Here is a 17,901-nt window from a genome sequence, read left to right as displayed (position 1 = left end):
CTGTGAGTGTCATCCAAAGCCGACAAGTGTAATACTTATCATCGGTTGCATTAATCATTAAGGTGACATCTTACGACCACGACGTCTTCAATGAACTTCATGCCGTTCTAAAAAGTAAAAACCACCACCGCAACTTGCCATTGCTTTGAAATTCCTTAAACTCAAAGCGACAAACTCCTTGACTACGACTGCAATTTAATCCTTTCTATCTTTCCCTATCTCCAGGATTAAGGCTATCAACATACCAAAACACTAAAGTCTAAATTGGACGTGTTCTTTCCGACAAGGTCAGCCCCATCCCACTCGTTTTCTGCCATCTTGACCCGGTAGCCGTCTTCGCTGGGAGTCTGGGACCTTTGATCTTTATCAATGTGGCAAAAAAAGTACCAGCTTCCTCAAATAAGTGTAACTCCCTTGACCGTTTAATTAACATCCCTTGTTATAATCCTTAACTTTGCCACTCCAAGGTTATAGATTGGTTCATTGTTTCAATCTTACCCAGACGGAAGAAAATGCGTACTAATCAAGCAATGATAGCGCGCCTCGCCTAATACAAATAAAATTTCAAGTCATTATCAAATACAGTCTTCATCACTATGTTACCACCCCTTCCCTTCTTTTTTTCTATGTTCTCATCTAGTCCTAGAAGACTTAATTCATATAACCTCATTAAAGAGTTTATGCTTGTTTAAAGCCAGGTTGAATTTTGATAAAGGTGAAGTCCTCCTTCACGGGTATCGTTTACGAGGGATTGAAGGTGTAATTAGCCACCCAATCCGTAGCGTCCAATTGTTGACGGATTGGACAAAATTTGAGAGAAAATGATTTGAAAATCAAAATCTCTACAATGTTTGAAGCAAAAACAATCATTCCCAACATTCCCTTTAGATGATGTATATATGATCCTAATGACTTCTAATTGTACTTTAAATGTCTCTTTCTGATTGGCTCTCCATTAAAATACTCATGCACCTGGATTGATATCAACTAAAACCAAATGTTTATTTTGAAAATCCAACATTGATTACCCAAATGTTATTTTTTAAAAACTTAGAAAATTCAATAAAGAAGAACCTATGTTCTTCTAGCTTGTAGTTGGAATTTCGATTTCCTCTTTGATGGTCTTAAAAGAAAAAAGGAAAAATTCTGTTGTTGGTACCACGTGGCAAGCAGGTAGGGTGTAGCAAAAAGCGAAGTGAGACACACACCTGTACTTGGAAAACGTTGTCCCCACAGGCAGACTCTCAATAACCTACGATATTGAACAAAACTGGGGCACGTGTCCGCTGCATTAAAACCACAAATTTCTCGACACGTCACTGGAAGCCAACTAAAACTCCCAACAAAGAGACGACGTGAGCGGATACGAAGTTTTGACCGAGGGCAAGTGGCGATTGCTGGTTGGATGACGAGTGACAGGTGAAAGGTACTTGTCCAAAGGCAACTAGTTTTATTGGTGAAGAGTATTAGTAGTATTTCTTTGATTTTATTTAATTGTTTGTCTTAAATAAAGGGATGGGTTTTCCAAAATTGTTTTTTATTGTGGAGAATCAAAGTTGAGTACGTTGAGATTGGGCTTTTAGACAGCGACTAAACGTACCCACTCATCTGGCTCGAGCTGAGTTAATCAATGGCTCCGCTGAGGACGCGAGCCTTGACAGTTCCTATGAAGAGGAAGACAGAAAAACCAATGAGGTGAAGAAAATTAAGACGGTGTACAATTGGCCAAGAAATGTGGAAAAACGATGATGGTCATGGCAGGTTTCTCCAACGAACAAGGATGCATAGTTGGTTGCAATATATATATATATATATATGTATAATTAAAAGATGGGATTGGATTATAAATGGTGGAACGTGATTCATGTAGCCGACACTTTAGGATTAAAAAGCAAGGCCAGATGACGTTGTGACGACGATGATGCTGACAAGGTAGATTTTAATATTGTAACCACAATGAATTAGAATGCCAAATATCTAAAATGTGAAGTGATGCTAACACATGATTATAATGTAAAAATATACTAAGCCAGCTAGCCACAAGGGCTAAGAAAGAGGGCGGCTAGGACTTGATGCCGACATGAAACCTTATTTCTTTTTATCTCTATTAGCTTAATTTTCCTCTCACCTGAACTTACCCGCAGGTTAATCAAATAAAAAGATTCAGCCGGAAGAGAAAAAAAATAAAAATAAAACTATAAGGAATTATGGAATGGAAAATTGGGTAATGCTAACAAGGCCGAAGAGGAAAAGCACTATACGTTATCACTTATCAGATCCCATAGAGTTGGGATATAAAGCAAAGATAGCAATTAGAAATCCAGTCAGACCCAAAACCAAGACAGATACTTTGGTTGCATACAGGCTTTATAAATACAAGCTCATCCAGAAGGCACAAACGTCTAAAAACCTACCCTTTCTTTCACCAGTCTAGTAGTACTTACCAGGCTGTATATGGACAAAGATTTGCAGTAGGTTAGGAAGAATAATTCTGGCAAAAGATGTTAGATGGGGAAGAATATACTCAGGAGATGGCAGAGCCCTTTTCCAGCATGAATGAAGTTACAACTACCAAAAAGAAGAAGAACAAGAACAAGAGGAGGTTCAGTGATGAGCAAATCAAATCGTTGGAATTGATCTTTGAATCCGAATCGAGGCTTGAGCCTCGGAAGAAGGTGCAGGTGGCTAGAGAGTTGGGGTTGCAGCCACGACAGGTTGCAATATGGTTCCAGAACAAGAGAGCTAGGTGGAAATCAAAGCAGCTTGAAAAAGATTACAGTATCTTACAGGCCAGTTACAACAATCTAGCTTCCAAGTTCGAAAGTCTAAAGAAAGAAAAGCAGGCGTTAGTTATTCAGGTATGTACTAGTTACTTAATTCATTGGTTTGCACAGAAAGAAAGCAATGAACGAGGCTAACAGAGATTTTTTTTTTAAACTCTTAATTAACAGTTGCAGAAGCTGAACGATTTGCTCAAGAAGCCAATAGAGGAAGGCCAGTGTTGCGGACAAGTTACAACAACGAATAGCATTGACGGAGACTCTGAAAAGGGAGAGGCTGTCAAGTCTGATTCTGAAGGGCAGCTCAGTTTATCGATGGAAAGATCGGAACATGCACTAGGAGTCCTGTCGGATGATGATAGTGCCATAAAGACAGACTACTTTGGACTAGAAGAAGAGCCCAGCCTTATAAACATGGTGGAACCAGCTGATGGTTCTTTAACATCTCCGGAAGATTGGCGCAGTTTTGATTCTGTTGGTCTTTTCGATCAGTCCAGTAGTGGTTATCAGTGGTGGGATTTTTGGTCTTGAACAAATGAAATAGCAAAAATTATGGAGGAAAATGTATGCAAATAATCTTCCTTTTGTACACAGCCCACGACGGTTTTGGGCAAAGTAGCAAGTAGGGGATATGGGAGAGGGGAACACTTCAATATATCACTAAATTTAGATGAAGAGAACTAGGTTTTGCGGTCTGAGAAAATATGAATTCAATTCATCCTGTGTCTAAAATCTAACTTCAGCTTCCCTGGTGTGTGCCACTTTCGTCCAGGAAGTAGAAAATTGGAGTTCACTGTTTAGTCTGAAATCATGGGCAGTAGGACTTAGGCAGGCCTTCAAAGTGATCTTATGTATGCTGAAAGGACGGAAATGAAAAATATATGGATGTTTGTGTTGGAATGGGGACTGAGAGACAGAGAAAGATTGAACAAGGAGTTCACTCAAACATGACCTATGGTCATTCAACTAGAACTTTGAAGGATGATATCCAAATCCCTATTTTACCAAATCCAATTTTATTTTTATTTTCTTTGTCTCCTTGTTGTTTTAGTGGTGGTGTGTTGTTTGCACAATTGTTTCATCCTGCAAGAGATTCAATGGGACTGGTCGGGCAATAAGGAAAAAGAATAATCAGTAAAAGATCAGTAGTTTTATTGAACCCAATGAGGATGAGAAGTTGCTTATCCTTATCACCCTACAATCTTCAAATGCAGCTGTCTATGAATTGATGCCATGTTGATAGCAGATAAGCTTCCCCTGTCCTCTCTGAATCTAAAACAGGACATGTAGTATACTTCTTACAAAGAATTAAAAGGGTAAATTCCTCGGTCATTAGAGTATTTTCTTTTTGGATGAACTAATTATTGGCTTCAGACCATTTGAGGCCTAGCTATTAAGTTGTAAAAATCACAGTTCTTCAATGTAAATGATAAAAGGTCCAAAATGCAACAGTCTGTGAAATCAACAGCTATAGCGGAAGTTGAAGTGATCAAAATCTCCTCACCTAATACGTGAAAATCCAGATTTTTTTTCTGATGTCTTTGTCGGAGTATTATCTAAATTTGCTTCTAGATTTTAAGCCTAAAAGGATTATCCAAGAACGGTCCAGACAAATGTAGACCTTAAAGCACCTGAAGAAACAAAATGGGAAAACAACCAGTATCTCCATGTACATCCAATTTATGTTCTAGTATTAAGTATTACACTAGAATATTCAGCATTCCAGTCGAAGGTAGTTTTCAAACAACCCGAAACAATCACTGGAAGGGAGCTTGCTTGGACAAAGGACACTTCACGCTTGCATCAAATGTCAAGTTGTGAAGTTTTGCTTCTCCTTTCCAATTAACTAGAACAACAAGCTTTGTCATTTAACTACTTGACTGGATATGATCAACAGCACAAGCAAATGGCTTCCCAAATCTTAACCTTCACAATTCCCTTTTTTCCTTTTTGTCTGAAACCGCCTTTAGAGTTCTGTAAATATTGGAATTCCACACTTTAAAACATAATTACAAAGAAAAACATATCTGTTCTCTTGTTTTATACCAGCCTCTAGACTATTTTAGGCATTAAGCCTCACTTACAACCTTAAATCGCTTAGTTCATGCGTGAATTTAGTGAAAGAAATGTTCTTGGTAAAAGATCACACAAAAGCACAGCTTAATACCATACCATAAAGCAGACCATGGTAAATAAGGAAATCAAATAACAATTTTACTTGAACAAAGATCAGGCAAAGTATGACCATGCTGTACAAATTGCAGCGGGAGAAGCTATCATTTTGTCAGAATGCCCAGTCAAGCTCCTCTATGAGATTCGTCCAGATGTTCTATGCGAAAACAAGGTTCAGGACTCCGCTGTGTTGACAGTCAAAGGTATTTTAAATGAAGAAATGAAGGCGAGCACAGGATATATAAAAATGTAAATTTTAATCCACGACATTGAAAGTCTAACCAAAAACATGATTACTTAATGACTTGTAAAGGGCAAAAGATAAACCTTCAATGTCAAGTTACTATATGTTCGATAGAGTTTTAACTGCACTAAAAGATCATGCCTCCTATCAGTATCAAGGGTCTAAGCTTTCTTCATAGTGGAAAGTTTTCAGGACCCCTTACCATTGGAATTGACCAAACATCATATGGTTGAGACATCATTCAAATAAAACAAACACCAGATAAAGATAATGTTAAGACTTAAAGCATGCATTGACTATAATTTTTTGTTTATTACGTATTTTGCTTCATTGTACTGGTTATTTAGAGTGTAATAACAGTGCTTATGAGGTGTCTTTGTGCATGATTTGATTAATAGCACTTACCCCTTTATGTTAACAGTTGTTAACCTTGCATAAATATTTTTGGTTCTTGTTGAATTAGAAGCATCGTTTATATCAAAAGTTTCCTCTCTTTTGTTCTCTATTTTTTCTTCTCCCTTTTGGAGCAGTATATGATATCTTCTACTCTATTATGGTTGTATCTTCTTTTCCCCAATTTCATTACATGGTATCAAATCGATATAACTAATCTTTGAGCCACTTATAACCTTCTTTCCCACATATCCATTGTTCACTCTTCATCAAGATGTCAACTTCAACTGTTACTCAGCAAAATGCACCTATTTTTTATGGCTCTAACTACCCTGTTTGGGTTGTCAAAGTGAAATCATTCTTGAAAGGTGTCAACCTTTGAAATGCTATTGAGAATGATCTTGAAATACCAGCATTGAGAGAAAATGCTACGTTAACACAAGTGAAGCAATATGAGGAGGATGTAGCAAAGAAATACAGAGTTTTATCCTTCATACAATCAGCCATTATAGAGTTAATTTTTAGAAGGATTATAAGGTATGAAATAGCTAAGCAGGTTTGGAGCAAACTTGAAAAAGAGTTCATGGGGTCTATTAAAAGCAAGCAGATGCATCTATAGAACCTTAGGAGACAATATGAAATGCTAAGAATGAAAGAAAGTCAGACTGTGCAAGAATTCATTGATAGGGTGATGAAGCTGGTGAATCAAATTCGATTGATGGGAGAGTCTTTAATAGATGCAAAGGTTGTGGAGAAAGTATTCATTAGCTTACTAGAGAGGTTTGATGCTGTAGTTTCTTCTCTAGAACAAGTGAAAGATATTTCAGAGCTCTCAATTACTGATTTAGTGAGTGCTCTTGAGGCTGATGAGTAAAGGAAAACTACCAGAAAGATTAAGAAAGCTGATTTAGCTTTTTCTGTTCGAATGAAAAGAAATGCTCTTGTTGATACTTCAGCAAAGAAGAATTTGAGTGATGCAAAAGATTAGCAATAAGGTAGCTCACAAGAAAGAAAAGTACAAAATAGAAGAACCAAATTTCCAGTTTATCCCCGTTGCAAGAAGAGGAGTTACTCTAAGTCATATTGCTGGTACAGGCTTGGTGTAAGATGCAATGCATGCAAGTAGTTTGGACATGTGGAAAAAGTTTGTACGAACAAACGTGAAGCAAAAAAAGAGGTTTCTCGTGCTATTGAAAATGTTGAAGTTTCAGAGGAACAACTATTTATAGCTACTGGAAGCAATTCTTCAAATGATGTGCAATGGCTTCTCAATAGTGGCAGTTCTAATCATGTGACACCTAATCCCTCTTTGTTTACAGATCTAGACACTTATTACAGATCAAGAGTTAAAATAAGGAATGGTGCTTATTTGAATGCTGCAAGGAAAGGTACAGTTGGAATTAACACTTGTTCAAGCCAGAGGTATGTTCATGGTGTACTTTTAATACTTGATATAGCACAAAATCTACTGAGTGTAGGTCAAATGATGGAGAATAATTATATGCTTATTTCAAAGAATAATACATGCACCATATATGACCCTTTTGGTGAATTGTTAATGAATGTACCAATGAAAAATAGGTGTTTTCATGTCAACCTAATTGAAGTATGTATGTAAACTAGTAGTAGCAACATTGATGCATCATCACTTTGGCACAGAAGACTAGGTCATTGTAGTTATAATTATATGAATTTACACTCTTAGAATTTAGTAGAGAAACTACCAAAAATTAGTCAATTAACATTAATTTGGTTCATTCTAATGTAGCTGGACCTATGACTCAAGAATCCTTATTTAGAAATAGATTTTTTATAATCTTTATTGATGACTATAGTAGATTCACATGGATTTATTTTCTTAAGTCTATGTCAGAGGCTTTTGGGATGTTTGTTCAATTCAAGGCTAAATTTGGAAGAGAATCTAGTTTAAAGCTGAAGTGCTTGAAGTTAGACAATGGTAGGGAGTATACTTCAACAGAGTTTGAAAATTTCCTTGAAGCTGAAGGTATTCACCATCAGCTCACAATTCCTTACTCACCTCAACAGAATGGAGTAAGTGAAAAGAAAAACAAATCTATACTTGTCATGGCAAGATGTCTTTTGTTTGAAAAAGTTCTTCCAAAGAAATTTTGGGTAGAAGCATGAAATACTATAGTTTATCTGCTAAATAGATTACCAGCAAAGGCTTTGTCCGGAATGACTTTTTATGACTCTTGGTATAGCAAAAAGCCTTCAGTTGATCATCTCAGGATCTTTGGAAGCCTTTGCTATCATTAAATTCCTAAGAATTAGAGAGACAAGCTTGATCATGGGTTAGTAACAGGATTTTTATTGGATATAGTGAGCAGTCAAAAGGATATAGAGTTTATCTCGTAAGGTCAAAAAAAGTCATTGTGTCTAGAAATGTTATTTTTGATGAAGACTTTAAGTGGAGTTGGAATGAAAGTGAATCAGAAAAAGGAGAATCTCCATTCAAAATTGAGCTTTAAGAATATGTTGAAACTATAGCAGATATAGCAGATTAGAATGTTGATATTGATGATGATGAGCACTATGTAGTCAGAGGTACAAAGAGTCTTGATGATATTTATCACAAAAGCTTGATGGTTATAACTGAACCAGATAGTTATCAAGCAGCGGCAAAATCTGAATAATAGAGGGCTGTAATGCAGGAAGAAATTAATATGATTAATGAAAATAATACTTGGTCATTAGTTGATAGACCTGAGAATCATCATGTAATTGAAGTTAAATAGATTTTTAGAAAGAAGTTTAACTCTGATGGTACATTGAACAAATATAAGGCAAGACTTTTTGCCAAAAGGTACTCACAGTTACTAGGTATTAATTTTCTACATATCGTTGCTCCTGTGGCCACAAATGAAACCATTCGATTGGTGCTAACTCTATCAGTTGCATTTGGGTGGAAAGTATATCAATTTGATGTGAAATCAGTCTTTTTCAATGGTAAATTGCAAGAGGAAGTTTATGTTGAGCAACCTGAAAGGTTCAAGATTGAATCTAATTTTGATAAAGTCATAAGACTTTGTATGGCCTGAGACAAGCTCCTCGCAGTTGGAATAGTAAGATTGATTCTTATTTGGTGAATGTAGGATTTGAAAAAAATTTCAATGAAGCTACTCTATATGTGCTTAAGCATGAGAATTAAGTTTAAGTAATAATCTTTCTATATGTTGATGATTTGTTTCTCACTGGTTATGACACAACAACAATTAACAGATTTAAATTTGAGATGGAAAAGAAATTCAAAATCTCAAACCTAGGCTTGATGAATTATTTTCTGGGAATGCAAATATGCCAAACTAACAAGGGCATTTTTGTGTCTCAAGGAAATTACATCAGAAACATTTTGAGTAAGCTTCATGTGAGTGGTTGTAATTCTGTATAGACACCACTAGTTGTGAATCAAAAGCTGATTGCAAATGATGGTTTTAGGTTCAAAGATGTTACCAGTTATAGAAGTCTTATTAGAAGCTTTCTTTACATTTGCTTTACTCGACTTGAGTTTACGTACTCTATAAGTTTGCTATTCAGATTTATGAAAGAGCCTTCTGATGTTCACTTTGCAGCTACCAAACGTATTCTCAGATACTTAAAGGGCAGCATTCATCATGGTTTGTATTTTAAAAAAATGAAAGAGATCAGCTTGGGCATGGAGTGTTGAAAACTCCAAAAATATATCTGGATATATTTTCTCTTTAGGTAATGGAGTTTTTTTTTTTTTTGAAATTCACATAATCAAGCTGTGGTTGCACAGTCAACTACAGAAGCAAAGTACATATCTGCCAATGCTACAACAAACCAGGCTGTTTGGTTAGTAAAAGTTTTAAAGGACTTAACCTTTATGCAAATGATTCCAACGAGTATCTTGTTTAACAACAAGTCTGCAATTGCCATCCCCAAAAATCTAGTGTTTCATGGCAAGGCTAAGCACATAAAGGTAAAGTTCCATGTTATCAGGAAAGCTGAAAAAAGTGGTGAGATTATTCTTGAATACTGTTTTTCATTGAATCGGCTAGCGGATATTATGACCAAGACTCTGCCTATGTCCAAGTTTGAAGATTTGAGAGCCAAATTGTGTGTTGTTGATGCAGGCTTTAAGGAGTGCTACAGTTAAAGCATGCATTGACTATAATCTTTTGTTTATTATGTATTTTGCTTAATTGTATTAGTTATTGAGAGTGTAATACCAGTGCTTATGAGTAGAACCGACTTTAGCATAAAGCCAGTAAAGCCCTTGCTTTAGGCCTCATAATTTTATAGGCTTCATAATTAATTATATTAAATATATATAAAAATTAAAGTAATTAATAAAATATTTTTTGAATTAAGTGTCTATTAAATATTTAATTTCTTTCACTTCCTACTTTTTATTAATTCTCAACTATTTATCTCACTTTCTCACTTATGTGAAAGTCAAAATAATTAATAAAATCACATATTCTCTCATTTTTTTAATTTTATACTTAATAAAATTTTATTTTTTATCACTCTCCAATTCTCAATTATTTTTTTTATTTTCAATGAAAGTAATATGCTTTCAATGATCTTCAACTAAAGGTTATTTTTTTTTTAATTTCAATACAAAAAGCTTCATTTAATTTTTCTTCTCAATAAGGACTCCATTTAAATATTTAATCGTTTTAGGCCTTTCAAAGTATTAAGCCACCTCTGCTTATGAGGTGTCTTTGTGCATTGTTTGGTCAATTACATTTGTCCCTTTATATTAACAGGTGTTAACCTTGTATAGCTTGTATAAATATTTTTGATTCTTGTTGAATTAGAAGAATCGTTTATATCAAAAGTTTTCCTCTCTTTTGTTCTCTGTTTTGTTTTTCGCCCTTTTAAAGCAGTATATGATATCTCCTGCTCTGTTATGGTTTTATCCTTTTTTTCTCAGTTTCATTACAGATAAACCTTTCTTTTCTTCCTTTCTTTCACTTGAGTTATGTTGGTGACCAAAACAAAGAGTGAAGAAATGGAAACTCTATGTTTGAGATTCCGTGTATCTAAGAGTGAAATTGATAGCAAAAGATATAGAGCGCTACTCTATTATGTAATTGGTTGCTGAAAGAGAAAATGAACGGAGAACATAATTTTTTATTTTCTTATCGATGGTGTAAGTTGAAGGTGGCAATGAATGAATCAGAGGAATTTAGACCAGACCTGGGATTCTTTTTGTTATGTCTTGGATGATGGAGACCATACATTCTGAGTTCAGGGAGGAATCCTTGGGGGTCTGTACCTGTTTTCACCATTAGCATTACCTTGTTTAGTGCTCAGAACAATAGAGTTTTTCCATATCTTTATTATTAAATAAAAAACTCAAATTCAGACATATACAATACCAGAATCCGGGGGTGCTTGGTTCTTGCAATAAGGTCGTAACCAATATCACTAATTTCCTTTGGGCTGGGCCCGAGTTTTTAAAAGAGTTTTAAGACCATGGCCCAACTTAACTCGGAACAGAACGCTGCACCTTTCGCCTGTCTATTTCTCCACCGAAAAGCCCTCCCAAATATGCATTTTGGAGTTTCAACTCACTCAGCCCCACGGTGTCTTCCTCCTCTTGAGGAAACAAAGGGAAAGAAAAAGAGTGATGAACGACCTCTCCAATGCAGCTGTAAGAGAGCAGCAAAGTAGCTACAGTTGCAAACCCATACCAAGCTTAGCTCTTTACATTCTCGTACCTCTTTTCTTCATTGGTCTGTCTGTCTCCACCTTCATTCTTGTCGTGGTCCACAACGCTGCTTTTCTTCTCTCTTTCCTCTTTCTCTCTGCTTTGGTTGCTTCTTTCTTGGCTTGGAATGCTGTTAACTGGAGGCATCATAACAAAGCTGCTTTTGGTTTTTTCCTGAACTCTTTCCCTGATTCTGATCTTCGACTTGCACGTCAAGGACAGCTTGTTAAGATCACTGGGGTACTTTCATACACCCTTTCCAAAGTTTACTTTTTTTACTGTCTTTTGTTTGTTATAATTTGTGGGTTTCTTGTAATTTTTCCTGGGATCCATTTGTTTATGACATTTTGTGGAGCATTGAGCACTTGGGTTGTGGAGAAACAGAGTGAAAATGTGACTTCTTTGTGTTGTATAAAGCTGAGGCTTTTGGTGATTTAATCAGTTTTTTATTTTAAAAAAAAATTTCTCATCTTATGATAAATATGGATCGTAACGTTTATAAATTTAATTGGTTGATGACTACTGAGAGTAGTGTTCAATAATTAATTCTTTTCTTTTTCATCTAAATGTACAGCTGGCGCAAATTTTCTTCTTTTTACTAGGATAATCTCCTTTTTCCCTTTGAATAGTGTGATAATTGGACCTTCATGAAAATGTACTGATATGCCTGATGCTGTTAAGAGTTGAAAATGTATAAATGATTATGCTCTTTTTATATCAATCCACCTGCCTGTGACTAATCACCGACTCCTATATGTTCAATAAATATTTACTATTGCTTTTTCATGCCTTCTTTTTTTTTTCTTACTTTTTTCTCTTTCATTGTCGATAATTTCAGGTAGCATCATGTGGAAGTCAGTCTCTGGAAACTTCATATGAAAGAGTTGCCAGATGTATCTATGCATCCACTCTTTTGTATGAATATGGACAGTTTGGTCTGAAGCCGGTTAACGTTAATAGATCTTGCTTTCAGTGGAACCTAGCATACTGTGAGGTATGTAAGTCATATCACTAAAGGACTGACTTCTGCCACATTCTTCTTATTGAATTGACTTGAGGTTGAAACTGATGCCATTTTGTTTCACCGGTTAATTGTGCTAGATTTTGTTTTTGATAGTGGTGATGACATTTAATCAGCGTTCCCTGCTTGTGTGTCACTACAAAGTTTAGAAATTAGTAATACCCATTTAAGCATAATGCTTTAAAGTCAATTCCTGCCAACCTCCATAAGCTTCATCACTCCATTTTGACGTTGGGTTCTAATGACAATGATATCTTCTGTTAAATATTTGTAACTATATTCATCACTGCGTCATCTGCTTTTCTATATATTTCCTCTCATTATCACAACTGCCTAATGAACTTCAGTGGGACAAAGTCTCTTCATTTTTCCAGGCTCACTTTTGGTTCCCATTAATACCACTGCATATTCCCAGAGATCATCTATTCAATGCACTTGATTTTCTTGCTACTATCCTTTCTACATCCTTGGTCCAATTGTCCTGATTCTATGTTGTTTTCATCTGCTCCCAGTCTTGAATCATACAATGCAGCTAAATTTTGAAGACTAACAGCTCTGCTTTTTATTACTCTGGAACTTGTCGATTAACTAGAGTATATTTTAAGCTCGCCTAGTTTTAATTGACATCAGATAACCCCACAATTATAGGTAATAGCTAAATGTGTGCTATAGGTGTCATGTATTTGGTGCCTAAATATTTTTCCAAATCTACATGTCTACAAAGGGGGAGTCCATAGGCTTGAGGCCAGATTGCCATTGATTTGTATCGTATTCATTTCTCTATCACGCCTATTCTCTAAATATCTGGCAGAATAATGAGGTGGGAAAACTTGATCAACCCAACTTCACCTGCATCTCCCATAACATCTGTTCTTTCGGAATTTTATTCTTGATTATAATAATTAGTATAAAGCGGCTTGCTTGTTCACATTCAATATTCACTGACCTCTTTCCCTAACATGTTCTTACTCACTCTTTGTCTCTGCTGTTCAAGCCTATTAAACATGTCTTGCAATTCATTTACCTTCTAGAAATAAGGATCTAGTATTGGTATTCCTAAAATTTATCATTTTGTGATTTCCTATTGTCCTGATTCGTAATTGCTAGATATGGTAGGTGCTGCTATCTAGTAGTTCTTTCTATTATACCACCTAATTAATTCCTCACTCTGTCAAAATTGTGGGGAATCACTTCCTGTCACATGATCAATGTAAAATCTGTTGCAATGATGTTGTTCATTCTGTCTTTAGCACTCAAAAATTTCCAAAGGTTCTGAAATTCTTTATATTGCCTGAGACATCTAATTCAGAATTTTGGAATAAACATGAGTGAACCCTAATTTTGATTAATGGATGTGAAAAATGGCTAACCACTTTTTGGTTTATGATGATATGTTATATTCCAATTTTATACATGATAAAATTTACATCTGAATTTAAGCCTGCCAAACTTACAGGTTATTGTTTCAAACCCCTCCATATTTTCTGTCTTTTAAGTTTCTATGAGTTTGAATCTAGAAAATATGCTATTTATGGAAATAGAAGTTTTTTCTTTATTTTGCTTGACTTTTTTGCATGACAGAGGTTTTCTACAGACTTCTATATAACTGATCAGAAGTCTGGTGTCAGAGCTGTTGTAAAAGCTGGTTCTGGTTGTGAAGTTATCCCCTTGATCATTGAGAGCAAACTTGTCAATACTACAAGACAATGCAGAACTCTATCTCCTCACTTGAGCAATTGGTTAAGAGAGAAAAACCTTTCTGCAGAAGCCCGTCTACTACGCCTGGAAGAAGGGTAACTTTGCTTATACGACCAGGAGCTTAAATTTCTAGCTACTTTGGCCCATGCTTACTTTAACACTTACAAACTGCAGATTTGAATGAGTTTTGGCAGGTATTTACAGGAAGGCAGCACTGTCACTGTAATAGGAATGTTGCACAAAAGTAATGATACTCTAATGATTGTTCAGCCACCAGAGATCATCTCTACAGGATGCTTATGGCGAAGGTTGCTTCTTCCAGTTGATGTTGATGGGCTGATCCTGGGGATACCAGATACTAAACCTACACTTGACCTGACTTGCATTCAACACCGAGAACATTAGCATCTGACATATTTGTAAGAATATATTTACGTTAAGCCTAGGAGATCTTGGATGATGAAGCTAATTTCTTGTGAAAATGTTTCTTTCAATTGTAACATAAACTGTCTGGTAAAAAGGTCCTAATTCCATCCTATTTTATATAATTCAACCACTTGCAGCTACATTTTCTTTTGCCACAAGGCAATATAGGGTGAATTACTAGGGTCCTTGCCCTTATGCAACCAAGAAATTTTGTTAATAAAAACAGAAAATGGCCTTCGATATGACATTTTCACACTGTCTTTCAGCATCCGCTTGATCCAGTCTACTACACTATTTTCCTACTGGTGCTTAACAGGCCTCATGATGTGTTTCTTGTTCAACGTCGTCCAGGGCATAGTGGGCCTGGATCCAACTTTTGGTTAGGTTTAGACCGTGGCGTGGCCATTTTAATTTCTTCATGGATCCGTCCGTCAACCTGTGGACGTCAAAATTAGGACATTTTAAAACCCAAGTTTGAACCCGTTAAACCCTCGGGCCCAAGAAAAATCCCTAGCAAAACCCTTTAAGCTCCTTGTAATGTGCTATTCTTAGAAGTATTATTACCCTTTAAGCTCCTTTATTATCGAATATTATTAAAAAAATATTTCAACTTTCACGGCACTTCATATTAATTTTTTTGTAATCAATATTAAAAACCATTAAGGAATAGGAATTTTAAAAAATTAATTGTAATATAGTAGAAGCCTTTGAAGTCAATATTTCTTTTCTTTAAGATTCATGAAAGTAGAACATAAACGTGGATAGTAATTTCAAATGCTTTTACAATCTATTTAAAAACTAATCTAAGCCACAAAAAGAAGAGAATACTATTAATTGTATTACCTAATCTACATTTATTTCGTCTATGGATAAACGACGGCTTGACAAGCATAGATGACTAACAACTACCATTTTTTATAATCTTCACCACCCTATGTTCATAAGTCAACTAGGTAATTTTAAACCTTAGCTTAATAAATCAAAATATTTATAAAATAAGTAGTATATATTTAATTTTCACAATATATTTTTGAACTACACAAGTCGGGAAAAAAAGGAGTTTTTCATTTAACTTTACTATTTAATTTTATAATTTTTTATATTTTTAATGTTATATTTTAACAGAGATGATTTTTTTTTTATTCCTTTAATCTTAATCAAGTTGATTCTAAAATTGGATCCCGAAAATTTTAAATTAAATAAATGTTAAATATTAAACGTCAAACATGTGCCAGAGGAAAAAATCGACAGGAGAGGAAGAATCTAGAGAGACGGTAGAGGGGACCTTTAAGATGTACGTACGTAAATGGGACTGTGAAGCACGTGTCTAGTGTCGGAACTGTCAGCACTTGCCAACTCTTTAGCTTTAGTTTTGTTAGAAGATAACTTCTCTCTGAGACGCCGTCCCGAAACTCCTCCTCCATTTTCTCCTTTTTGACATCCTCTGAAACATGTAAGAATATTCAAATCCTCTGTTTAAAATTTTTGTTTTCTCAATTCTATTGTAATTATCACTGTGAAATTTCTTTGCTTTGCTGGGTTTTTTTTTTGTTCCTTTTGTGTAGTTGAAGAAATGGGTTCAGGACAAAAGGTTTTTGCTTATGAAGAAGTGGCAAAGAATAAAGAAAGGAAAGGCTGTTGGCTTTTGATTTCTGGAAAGGTTAGATTTTTCTTCATATATATGATTTGTGGTTTCCCTTTTTTGGGTCTTTGTTTTTTTTCAATTTTATTCATCTTATCTTAACTTGGAACTGTGTTCTCTATAATTACTACAATGTAAAGATAGGATTTACCCCTTTTGATTAGAACTTTTGGAAGCAAGCAAGTTGCGGGTTATCTTGTTTCCGATCTGTATGTATGCATGTCTACTTTTGGATAAAACTGAATATAGAGCTGAGGTGGAGATTTATGAATTATTAGAGTACTAAAATTTATATAGATATTTGATTCATTTGGAATTCTGTGTTGGACAAGAGAAATATAAGACATAAAACTTATCCCAAATTCAACTAATTGGAAGCTTGTTCTGAGGAGAAGGTTTATATCTGATGAAATTGAGATTATAGGTAATAGAAAGGGTCATTGCTAATCATGATTTATGTAACAAAGCTGTTTCTGTTAAGAAAATTCCAGAGGGTTTTGGAGTAGTTAGCTTAGCTAGTTTATTTGTACCTGATCTATTGCTTGACTTTTTAACCTGCTGAATATAGCCGGACTTTACATGGCATTGTGAAATGGAATTCTGGTTTTGCATGTCTTTCCAAATGGGATAATTCTATCTGAAATTGTAGAATGAAGTCAATGTCAGCAAGAATGATCGATGGCAGCCATTTCATGTTTGCCTCTCTTTTCAATTTATTTTATTAGGTGTATGATGTTACCCCATTCCTGGAGGAGCATCCTGGAGGAGATGAAGTCTTACTAGCTGCTAGCGGTAAGATTATATCAGTGCCTTGTACCAACATTGCAAGCCCATCATATTTCTTTAGCTTGGGTTCATTCGTCTCATTGGATTTTGGTACCAATACGAACAACTGAATATGCAGGAAAAGATGCAACGGATGATTTTGAGGATGTAGGTCACAGTGATGATGCAAAGCAGATGATGGAGAAATACTACATCGGTGAGATTGACGGTGCCACAGTCCCCACACCAAAGAAGTACAAAGCACAGACATCAGCAGTAACTCATAAACCCGATGAGCCTGGCTTTCTGATTAAGCTTTTACAGTTCCTGGTACCCCTCTTGATCTTGGGTTTCGCATTTGGTTTGCAATTCTTTGGCAAAAATGAAAAAGCTGAAGATTAGATTGCTTACTTTTCACATCATGGAACATTGAAAAAGAGCCAACTTAGTAAAAGCTTGGTGAAAGCTGTCTTTGTTGTAATATTCATTACTTCTCTTGCTACCATTGGTTGCTAATAATGACGGCTTAGCATATGGCATTGTTAATTTCTGGCTATTGTTTGAGATCCTTCCTGTTAAATTTTTAGTCCTCTTCCATAACTTAAGTGACTGATATCTGAATTTGATGCCTCTTGCATACCCTTATGATTATCAAATATCGAGGCATCTCTTAAACACAATCGTTGAGTCTACACGTGCAGATAGAAGCCACTAAATTAACCTCATCATTATCAAATATCTGAGGCATCTCTTAATGATTTCCCCCCCAAGAGAAGAAAAAGAAAATAGAAAGGACAAACGTTGGAAGGAAGAAAGCTTGCTTTAGCTGAAGACTGAAGGACAACACTAAGGATGGCCACTTTTCTGAAACTGGGAGAAAAGAAATGGGATATTTTTACTCTCGCTAATCCATCCATCACCAGATAAATCCATTTGTATAGGTTAATTGTCCTATCGTGAAATCATCACTCTGTGACGTTGGAAATTTGATTACTTCTACTTCCAATGTGTAGTGACCAGCTATTATTGCCCTTTGGCAAATTGGCAATGCATGCTCTT

At 35.5% G+C, this 17,901-nt stretch overlaps 3 protein-coding genes across 5 annotated transcripts; all 3 read left to right on the top strand.

Moving 5' to 3' along the window:
• The first annotated feature begins 2,305 nt into the window (after positions 1-2,305).
• LOC110413715 (homeobox-leucine zipper protein ATHB-7-like) lies at positions 2,306-3,816 on the top strand. The gene is made up of 2 exons (XM_021424644.2): positions 2,306-2,858; positions 2,952-3,816. The coding sequence occupies exons 1-2, from the start codon at positions 2,502-2,504 to the stop codon at positions 3,309-3,311; spliced, it is 717 nt and encodes a 238-aa protein (XP_021280319.1). The 5' UTR covers positions 2,306-2,501; the 3' UTR covers positions 3,312-3,816.
• Positions 3,817-11,094: 7,278 nt separating this feature from the next.
• On the top strand, positions 11,095-14,765 carry LOC110414064 (protein SHOU4-like). 3 transcript variants are annotated; one of them, XM_089783197.1, is made up of 4 exons: positions 11,095-11,530; positions 12,129-12,288; positions 13,906-14,104; positions 14,204-14,765. In XM_089783197.1, exons 1-4 carry the CDS (start codon positions 11,210-11,212, stop codon positions 14,412-14,414), a joined length of 891 nt encoding a protein of 296 aa, XP_089639323.1. In that variant the 5' UTR covers positions 11,095-11,209; the 3' UTR covers positions 14,415-14,765. The 3 variants fall into 3 exon arrangements, with proteins under 3 accessions (XP_089639323.1, XP_021280802.2, XP_089639324.1); XM_021425127.2 differs by having other exon boundaries at positions 11,101-11,530; positions 12,129-12,284; positions 13,893-14,104; positions 14,204-14,757; XM_089783198.1 differs by having other exon boundaries at positions 11,101-11,530; positions 12,129-12,284; positions 13,893-14,104; positions 14,184-14,346.
• Positions 14,766-15,740: 975 nt separating this feature from the next.
• On the top strand, positions 15,741-17,388 carry LOC110413649 (cytochrome b5). The gene is made up of 4 exons (XM_021424550.2): positions 15,741-15,888; positions 16,001-16,095; positions 16,803-16,869; positions 16,982-17,388. Exons 2-4 carry the CDS (start codon positions 16,009-16,011, stop codon positions 17,242-17,244), a joined length of 417 nt encoding a protein of 138 aa, XP_021280225.1. The 5' UTR covers positions 15,741-15,888; positions 16,001-16,008; the 3' UTR covers positions 17,245-17,388.
• The last annotated feature ends 513 nt before the right edge of the window (positions 17,389-17,901 follow it).

Source organism: Theobroma umbraticum, unplaced genomic scaffold (assembly GCF_002168275.2).
Source record: "Theobroma umbraticum cultivar Fairchild unplaced genomic scaffold, ASM216827v3 scaffold_4.1, whole genome shotgun sequence".
NCBI lineage: Eukaryota > Viridiplantae > Streptophyta > Magnoliopsida > Malvales > Malvaceae > Theobroma > Theobroma umbraticum.
This window is presented reverse-complemented; position numbering and strand designations above follow the sequence as displayed.